Genomic DNA, 10,303 nt, shown 5'->3' with positions numbered 1-10,303 from the left:
TCGGGCGAACGATATACCGTTCCGTGTAAAAGCACCTTAAGAAAATCTAAAATTAAGAAACTGATTTTGTAACACACTCCAAAAAGCTCCTCTTCTATCTAATCTCTTCAACCATGAGCTTTGTATGGGTTACATATTTTCCAATTGTTTACTAAATCAATAATCTGAATCAGCAGGTTGGCCCTTATATAGACATTGGTTTTCTTCTGGATTCTCTATACATTCTCCATCGTTCTGATTAGGTTACTGTGATACCAGGGAAGATGGCTTGTATGAAAGTTCTTGCTATATTGACTGCTGTTCTCATTTTTGCAGATACAGTCCAGTGGGTGAGTGAATCAAACTTGTACTAGTTAGCACTTTCTATGTTGTGGTCCGTACTTGGGCAACACTGGATTCCAGCTGTTTCGGAATCCTGAGCTCCATAGTATCTGGATCCACCGAGAGAGACTTATGATATGTTTTACACTGCAGTAGATTATTTACAGCGCATTGTTATTGAGCGGGCATATATTAATTTTATGTTTCCTAATACATTTACCTCTCTTACAATGTATTTCTATGGGATGAATGATATGCCAATCCTATTTCTGTAAATAGGGTGCACGCTGAACACTAAACTTTTTACTTTTCGGCTTCTGTGTTTTAATTTTTACAAAGGAGAACATAATTACCAGTAATCGTGTAACCAATATTCATTGTATAGAACAAATGTATATAAGGAATACGGTTCACATTATGCAGGTTATATCAATAGATTTTTTTTTATGAAACCCAACTTCATCAAATGTATTGTTTGACAGAGGGTTGTGACTTGGTGCAAAGTCATTATCCTCTTCACTCTCAAGCTAATTTCCCTTTTTTTTTTTGCCCCTTCTAAATTTTTTATTTTTCTGTCAACATAGCCATATGAGGTCTTGTTTTTTGCAGGACAAGTTGTATTCTGCAATGGTACAATTTAATGTACCATATAAGATACCGAAAAACTTGTAAAAACTTTTAAGCTGAGTGAAATGGAAAAAGTGTTATTGCACCATAGTACTTTGCATTTTGTTCTTATAGCATTCATGGTGCAGTAAAAATGACTCGTGAACATTATTCTGTGGCTCAGTGTGATAATGGAAGTACCCCGTTCCGCCTCCTCTCATTGCAAATAGTGCAGAGGGGCGGAGAGGGGGTGGAGAGGAGGCAGAGAGGGGGTGGGAGCTCAGTTCCTGCTCCTGGCTCTTCCAGCCTCCTCCCCCTGCAGAGAGAGACGCCATATATCGGCTGGGCGTGAAAACCCAGCCGATATACGGTCATCTGAATGCGCCCTTATTCTGGCATTGTCTATTTTTTCTTGGTTATGGCGTTCACCATATGCGGTAATAATGAAATATTTTAATTGCTCAGAATTTTACTAACTTAGCTATGTCAATTGTGTTTATTTTTTATTCTTTACATATGCAGGAAAATGTTTTTTAACATTATTAATATTTCAATTTTTTTATATATATTAGAAGATGTTATTAAATTTATTTTTACACTTTTCATTAGTTCCCCCAGGGGACTTGAACTTGTGTTCATTTGATCACTTGTACAATAAACCGTAATACTTAAGTACTACAGTATATTGTACGTTTAACATTGTCCAATTAAGCCCTGCAACAGGCAGGCTTAAAAAGCTTGCTTCTCTTGCAGCCTTTATTAAGCTGAAGCTGCCATGGCAATCTTTGGCTTAATTTTCAGCCATTATCTCTCCTACACTGCCTTTCTTTATCAGCTAACTTTTGACCACAACAATGATAGACTTGATGTGGTCATAAATTAGCTTTTAAGAATGTGTAGGATGGGAGGGATAGGAGCTGCAAACCAAGCCACCAGCCCAGCCTCACTGAAAGATCTTGAGATTTAGACCACAGATTCTATATTCAATGATATGTAGACGCTGCAGAACACAACTGGTGCAAGATTTTTAAGTAAACGATGTGTATAGCTCCAGCAGTTTTTATTTAAAAAATGTATCTTTATTACAATATATCCACAGAAAGGTAAAAATGCCTGCATGTATTAACAGGGACCTACGTGTTTCGGCAAAAAACTAAGCCTTAATCATAGTGGAAAGCCTGTACAAGAAGCAAGTAATTTAAAGGTAACAGGATATGACATAACAAAAACGTGACCACTCCGACTAATGAATACATAACGAGGAAATGAAACACATAAAAAGCAATATAAAAACATTAGTGTTACATCCACGACTCAATATGAACGTAAGATGGTGTCCTATTTAAAACTGTAAACACCTCTCATAGTGTTGCAAGGACTAATTGCACCTCTCTAGGCTAAGATGGAAGGACTCTTGTTCCTTACTTATCAGGGAAAGTGGGGCACCCCTGCCTAAAAGCAGGGCGATTGTCCCGATAAGGACAGCCCCACTGTCTTCATCTGGGACCTGGCTATTCCTGATTAGGAGTCTGGAGAAGTGCACAAAACACAAGTAGGATACAACACTGTTCACAAACACACTGTACACAGAACAGGACTGCACAGACATACAGAACACGTCGCTGTTCACACCAGCACACCAGGTTATGCAAACCACATAGAACAGAAACCTCACCCAGAACTCACATGCATCCAGATAGCAAACCATAGCTAGTCCAAGTGTCCTCACACCAAGGGGATAGAGAGTCAGCCACCGTGCTGACATAGGGAGCAGTGTCAGGCATCACCCACCTGACACACACATAAAACATCAGACGTCTGGAGGTCGCATCTGTAAAGGGATAGGGAGAAACCTTTGGGTGTATGCATCTGTGTGGTCACCATACCATGGTGCACACACCCCAGAATACAAGGAGGGGAGGGACAGCAGGTGTCCAGACCGTCTTCAGGGAAGGTGAGAGAGACACTTCAGACAAGCATTCTTAACACCAGCTATGAGTGGGTTTACAACAGAGTAAAATAGTAAAATGACCCGCATCTACTACCAAGAGATGCTGATATTTATGTGCAGCAGACCAGAGGGGATTGGCTGGAGTAACACCACACTCAGCCCGCTCAATTAACCCTCACCTGTGAAGCTGTGCTCATGGAAACCTGTAGAACCACAGGTCCCAGACGCACAACCTAACAATTAGTATATAACATAAGATCAGATTTAAGGTTAAGATCGTGTAGAAATCTGTTTTTTAACTGCATTATCCAATAATCCTCTCTTGAAAGCAATTGTTAAACCAATCGCCACTTCTTGCAAAGCAGAATACTCTTTCAATGACACTGACTTTAAATGAGGATATATAAAATTGGTGGATTTCCAAAAAATCTCATGGGAGTGTTTTTACCTTTCTTTGGATATATTACAATAACAATTCATTTTTTATGAGAAGTGCTAGAGCTATATACATTTTTTTCCACATTGCATTGCTTAGAAACCGGCTTGGCGTTGTTCTCCATGCTCTACGCTTATTGGAGGATGGCTGTTTGGCATAATGCTGTGGATCAAGATTCTTGTTGAGCTGTATTTTGCCAGGATTCCCCAAAGATAGAGGGTCAAAGCAGGATACTTTTTGATCAGCCTATTGTTGATAGCGGAGAACTTCTTTAAGAAACAAGTACACAACTACATAATGCACAACTGTCAAGGTTTCATTGTCCAACCTAAAAGAGCAATCTGAGCAATAATATAAAATATCTTCCCATCCGCAATCCTAAGCTCTAATCAAACTTGCGTACCCACAGGACAGCGCCATTTATAGGTCTTCTTTTCTTTTAAAAGGTACATGGCTCAAAGGGGTTACCTTCTACTACTGGTAAGAGTCCATTAATGATCAAAGTAGTAGATGGCGTAAGAGGAATCCCAGCACCTAAGCTGTCCGTCAAGCTTTACAGGCAGCAGAAGGAGAACAAGAGCTGGGATCTGCTCTTTTCCAAGTAAGTAACTAACAGACTGCTGTAACTTTTCCTGAAAGTCTAGGTTTATTAAAGAAGATCTATCCTTTTACTTTGTTTTTTAACAATTATGCTCATCAATTATAACTATTACTTTTCCGAACATCAGAAAATGGCAACCATTTCACCAATATTTCCAGATTCAGGAATGAAACACAATGCAAAATCTGTAAATGGGTCCCCACCTAGCAGGTGCCATTTATAATACTAGCGTCTCCTGCGGCAGAGGGGCTCGATGCTACTGCTACCTCTGCATGGCCCATAGCTAAGACCCTGACCACACTCTTGGAAGGATAAATCTTCCTGGTTGTATGCAGGTAAGACCGAATGCACACGGGCGGGTCGGATTCTGCATGTGGAATCAGACCCTGCCCGCGGCCGGCATCTGCGTGCACCTGCCGTTTCTTCTTTTCTTCTATACTGTGGATGGTCCGCATGGCGAGCCGTCATATATGCACAGTACTGAATTTCTTTTTTAAACCAGCTGCTTTTTCCGTGTCATCGTCTAGTGATAACACGGAATCCGTGACCTTTCCATGGATCGGACAGCTTCCATTGACTTCATGGAAAATCGAAATTGATTTCCGCTTGTGGACATGAAAAAGTGATTTTGCATAGCATGTCTACAGGCAGTATTTGCTGCGGAATCTGGAGGCGATCGCCCGCTCCGGTTTCCACAATGCAAATACGGCCGTGTGCAGCCGGCCTAAAGCTGTAAATCATTTTATATGTTTAGGATACATGTTAGTATATGTCTAAAGCAATTAATACAAAGTGCATAAAACATATAAATTCTCCATAGTTCTGAGTGATATAAAATATCTTGCTATATCATGTTAGGTAAAGGGAACATGATATCAGAATAATTGTACGTCTTTATGTTTAAAGTGTAACGTCTGAGGAAGGAGAAATCCACAATTTCATCACTGAAGAAGAATTTGTTGAAGGAATCTATAGGATGGAACTTGTAACTAAGAACTTTTGGATCAAGCTTGGACTTACCCCATTCCATGAGTACATTGATGTAAGAATATGATATTTGTACTAACAATACTATCCCCTTAAGGACCAGGGTGTTTTGTACCTAAAGGACCAGACACTATTCAGGGTTTTTACCCATGTGGTGGTTTTACTGCCCTATTTTTTTTTCTTCAGCTATCAAAATAATTTAACTGTATTTTTTTCCATGACATATAGGACTTTTTAAAATATCTTTTTTCACTGGCTTTTTTCCGATTCATTCGGAGTAAAAAACTAGAATTTTTTTTTTTATCCTATAGTTGTTGTTTTTTTTTAAATTAGTATATTTACACTAAAATGAAGTATGGAAATGGGTTCCTCATTTTGTTTTGAACATTTTGATATATAATTTGTATAGTTTTGGATTACAGGGCGCATATGACGGCGGTGTTGGTTGGTGGTGGATCATTTTCTTTGTTATGTATATATTTTTATTTGATTCTGTACATTTTTTTTGCCTATTTTTGCAACTATTTTTTTTACCATCTATGTTCCCTGTGGTATCATATAAGACCTCTGGGGGTCTTATATATAATCTTGTTTTTTTCATACTTTCCCACTATAGCTGGGGCATCCATAGCAGCCCAAGTTACAAGGGAAAACATCCCCCTGTATTGCCAATAGTCACTAACAGAGCTGATCAGGGTCTGCTAGGACCCTGCAGCTCTTCTGTGACAAAGGGCAACGGGCAGTCACATGATCGCCAGATCACATAGTGGAAGTAATACTTTCACTTTTTAGAACATAGATCTGTGTAAAAAAATGTAATTTTTTTAATGGGCCCAGAATGCTGCTTTTGATAGTTTTTCTGGACTGTGCTCTACCTGTGGATTCCAGGTTGTATTGACTGGCATCTTTTCCCACAAACATTCACAAAGGAGTATTGCTTTCAGCTTTTTTTTACTTCAAGAGAGTGGGGGGGGTGGGTGGGGGCTTTCACAGTTTTGAGGTTCGGGTGCCATCCTTGGGATCTGATTAGTTCAGGTCCAAAAAATGTCATCGCAGTGAAAGATGCTCGAGACAATCCTAGTGCTAGCCAGGAAAGTTTGTTATAATAACAAACTTTCTCATCAATTTACATTGCTGCCTGGGCGCTGTGCAGCAGCAATGTAGTTTTATGTCAGCTACTCCCCAGTGGGTAAAACACCACTAGGGAGTGCCTGACATAAATTTACCATCTGCAATTGCAACGGGGTTAAGCCCTATGGTTCTGTCCAATTTTACATCCCTATGCAGTTTTGTGCATAGAAGATGGAAATCAGAGATGGACAGAAGGGGCAGAGGCAAAAAAGCTCTGTGTAAATAGCCTACATTTTAGAACTTGCCCACAATGAAGCACAAACAACCCAAACAAGTGAGTTAGTCCACCACCCAACAGTATATAGCAAGCTGGGATGTTAGTGGATGCTGCTGAAGCCATCATGTAGCCTGAGTCTAGAGTACAGAGAACATACTTATTACATTGCAATCACTAGGTCATGGTATACAGTTATAATAACAGCCGTTTGTACTTCTAACACTCCTCTAACACTGAGTATTTATTGCTTGTATTCTAGGTGGTGTTTACTGCTAATGACGCTGGTCATCGTCACTACACCATTGCCATGCTCGTCACTCCTTATTCTTTCTCCTCAACTGCAGTGGTCACTGGTCCATTGGAGGGCCATAAATAACCTATGTCAGTCTTCACCTATATGCACATATCACATGACTTCTCATAGTTAACATTATTTTTTTAGCGATTCTAAACAATCTGATGACCATGTGCTGACCTCAATTTCAAATAAAGTTTTCTTTTAAATATAACTTCTACTGTGTGTGACTTATATATAAACATATACGTATTTACAGCTAAGGTTTTATTTATGTCTTATTGCTTACACAGCGCCAAAATATTCTGCAAGAGTGGAAATAAATTGGATTTATTTGCCTCACTCCATAAAATACAGAAGAGCAGCAGGATCAATTCTACAGGGAACATACTTTGCATTTGCACATTAAAGCTGCGGCTCCTGCTTACTACTTGGTAGGGAGCAGGGTCACTGCAAGGGATAGAAGGCATAGGCAGACGGGGCGCCATTGAGAGGCAAAAATGTGGAGTTTGTAATGTAATAAGAATGGAACGGATTGGTGAGCAAAGGGGAGACAGGAAGCACCAATATGAATAATTTTCCATTCACTCACTATCATGTGGCCCCCCAGAGGCCAAGAGGGGTGGGACACAGTCTGATCTCTGCTTTAGGCACCAAGAGAGATTACAACATTGCTTTAATCCCTTTTATTACAGCCAAGTCCGGCCTTAAAGGGGGTTTTCCAAGTTTTTTTTTTATTATTACAGCTGTTCATGCTTCAAAATAATCAGTGAGTCAATCCTTGCCCATCCCAGCTTCCTGGAGCTCCAGTGCCATCTCTCCACCCACCTGGTCTGTTTGCAAAGTGCAGAGTCAGCCTTCGATTGGAATATCACAAGCTGTTGCAGCCAGTGAGAGGTTAACTGCTAACGTCTGTGACTGGCTGCAGCAGCCTGTGACGTCTTATCAACAGAAGTGGCAGGAAAAAAAAGAGGGGCAGTGCCAGAGCTGCAGGGAGCCAGAGGGATGAATATAGGCTATTTTATTATTTTATGGCATAGACAGTGCTATTAAATAAACTCAGAAAACCCTTTTAAGGCTGCATTCAGACGAATGTATATCGGCTCGGTTTTCACGCCGAGCCGATATACGTTGTCCTCATGTGCAGGGGGGGGGGAGGATGGAAGAGCCAGGCTAAGTTTCACGAATTAGCCCCGCCCCTCGCCCCGACTCTCCCCATTGCAAATAGTGCAGAGGGGTGGAGAGGAGGCAGAGAGGGGGCGGGAGCTCAGTTCCTGCTCCTGGCTCTTCCATCCTCCCCCCCCCCCTCCCCCCGCACACGAGGACAATGTATATTGGCTCGGCATGAAAACCGAGCCGATATACGTTCGTCTGAATGCAGCCTTAGAGTTTGTGCGACCTGTGCGTTTTAGTGGCCCTGATGGGTAGGCTATTAACTGAGCAGCATTATTTGGTTATTACGGTGGACATCATACTGGAATAGTGTCAGTAGAAGACATTGCACAAGATACCAACCAACCTAAAGCGAGCCTTATTTTTACCCATATACATCATTGCTGATATAGGAAAAAATGTGTCCACAATAACTGAAATTTCTAGCACGCTCATTGAAATGGATGGAGTAGTGGCTGAGCATGTGCTCTGCTGCTCTATTCATTTCGCCAGTCTCGGGGGACACAGAACCCCTGCTCTGGTGATGAGAGGAGTTCCAGTGGTCAGATCCTTACCGATCAGCTAGTTATCCCCTATCCTGCAGATAGGGGATTGCTTAATGTTACCAAAATACCTCTTTAACCCTAGAGGAGGCTATGGCTGGGTCTAGTAGAGGCTGTGTGCAATGTCAGTCTGGAAAGGGTTGGTGTTCCATGTATAGCGTGGGCTTGAACCTGGATAGTTCAGAGCTGTATAGTGGACTGAACAAGAATATGGGAATGGTTGGTAGTATGGCTCTTTGGGTTAGAAACAGGTGTATGAAAGCATTATTCCTTCTGGGAAGTTGCTAAAGTTAAACGTCGCGAGCTATTTAGCTACTAGGTGGCAATGGTCAGAGTGAAAAGAACACTGACCTGCGGCCTCTGTGGGGTTAAAATTGACTGAATTTTAGGTTTTCCTGTCTGAAGAGTGAAAGTTTTTGTTTAAAGCATTGTTGAACTGAGTTCTAAAATGTTCAAGTATTGCAACAACTAGGCAAAAAGAGACATTTATCGTGAATTGCAACCGTGAAGAATGCTGTGCTTTCAAGTGTTATCTGCAACCATCGAGCAGATCGTACCTTTAAGAGTATTCAGCAACCACCAAGCGTAATATGCCACCTATTGTGAACTGTAACATTGAAGCATACTATACCAATTAAAGTGTTTATAAAGCGCTGCGGAATATGTTGGCGCTATAGAAATAAAGATTATTGTTATAGACATCAAATTCAAAGATCTACAATCATTACTTAAATGGGACTCCTCGACTAACTGTTAGGGTGCGTTCACACGAGTGTAGGCGTATTTACGTTCGCACGAGCGCAACGTATATTCGCCGGAGAGAACGTTTTTCGCCGATCACGACCAAAGCTAGAAAGCGTATTTTCGTTTGTTCCTACTTTGCAAACTATCTTTTCGGCCATCGAATATGCGTTGGCGCGTATTTCGGTCGCACATGTTCCGGTTTTTTTTCGGGTTGCCGTTTTTACGCACCGTAAAATCGCCCATGTGAACGAATACATTCGAAACCATTGCCTCAGATGGTCACGTATATACGTTTGGTCGCAAAAACGCGCCGTTTATGCGCTCGTGTGAACGCACCCTTACACACATAAACGAAGGCGCTAATGAACCTGCCGATATCATTTTGGGCAGTAGGAGAAAATCGAAGTGCAGAGAGAATATACAAACTCCGTGTAGATGTTGTCCTTGGTCAGATGTGAATCCAGGACCCCAGTGCTGCAAGGCAATAGTGCTAACTACTGAGCTACCGCCCTGCATTAATTAACTGATATAATTAGAGCACTTCTGAGTCAGGAGAGAGAGGGCTTGGCTGGGGATGTCTGTTGCAGCCAGTTTTCATGTTTGGTGGCAGCCCTAGAGCAGAGCTCATTCTGCTTTCACTGTACTCCAGTCCTTGGGGTTGTTTGCAATATGCGCTGCATGGCAGCTCAAAACTATTAGGCAAGGTATGTGTGTATATGTATTTGCAATAATTGATAATAGAGATTGTGGATGCATGTGAGTTCGGTCTGAGACTCTTGGGCCCTGTACAAAAGCTTCACTAGGGCCAACCTGTCAACAAGGGACAGTCTTGCATTCTGCTGTATGTGATTAGATCTCACTTCCTATATCATTGTGACTCCACACTATCAACAAATGGTCATCCTAGGAGTAACAGCCTCAGTGCAGCAGCTACCTCTGTATCTACACCTACTGTGATAGACATGATGATTATTTATAAAATGTCTATCGTTTAATATAACCCAAATGTATTTTGCTATTGTAATGACTTTTAGCTCAGGAGTTTAAAGGACACACACACAATCTAATCATAGTATTTGCTAGACAATGGATGTCTGATCTAATGTTAGTTAAGTACATAGAAGTTACACAAGTTGCACAACCAGCTTCTAAGAGTTAAGGGCCATAGTCTCTGTGTATATCCTTATATCCTGTGTTTAATACTGAGTGTTTGTCTAGCCCCCTTCCACTCCTCATCCTGAAGCTAGGTAAACAATGAGTCATCACTACACGGAGATGACTTCAGCTAGAGGACGAAGT

At 41.3% G+C, this 10,303-nt stretch overlaps 1 protein-coding gene across 1 annotated transcript; it reads left to right on the top strand.

Moving 5' to 3' along the window:
* The first annotated feature begins 271 nt into the window (after window positions 1-271).
* TTR (transthyretin) lies at window positions 272-6,637 on the top strand. The gene is made up of 4 exons (XM_066578973.1): window positions 272-329; window positions 3,761-3,915; window positions 4,822-4,957; window positions 6,510-6,637. The coding sequence occupies exons 1-4, from the start codon at window positions 273-275 to the stop codon at window positions 6,624-6,626; spliced, it is 465 nt and encodes a 154-aa protein (XP_066435070.1). The 5' UTR covers window position 272; the 3' UTR covers window positions 6,627-6,637.
* The last annotated feature ends 3,666 nt before the right edge of the window (window positions 6,638-10,303 follow it).

Source organism: Eleutherodactylus coqui, chromosome 9 (assembly GCF_035609145.1).
Source record: "Eleutherodactylus coqui strain aEleCoq1 chromosome 9, aEleCoq1.hap1, whole genome shotgun sequence".
In the NCBI taxonomy this organism is placed as follows: Eukaryota; Metazoa; Chordata; class Amphibia; order Anura; family Eleutherodactylidae; genus Eleutherodactylus; species Eleutherodactylus coqui.
This window is presented reverse-complemented; position numbering and strand designations above follow the sequence as displayed.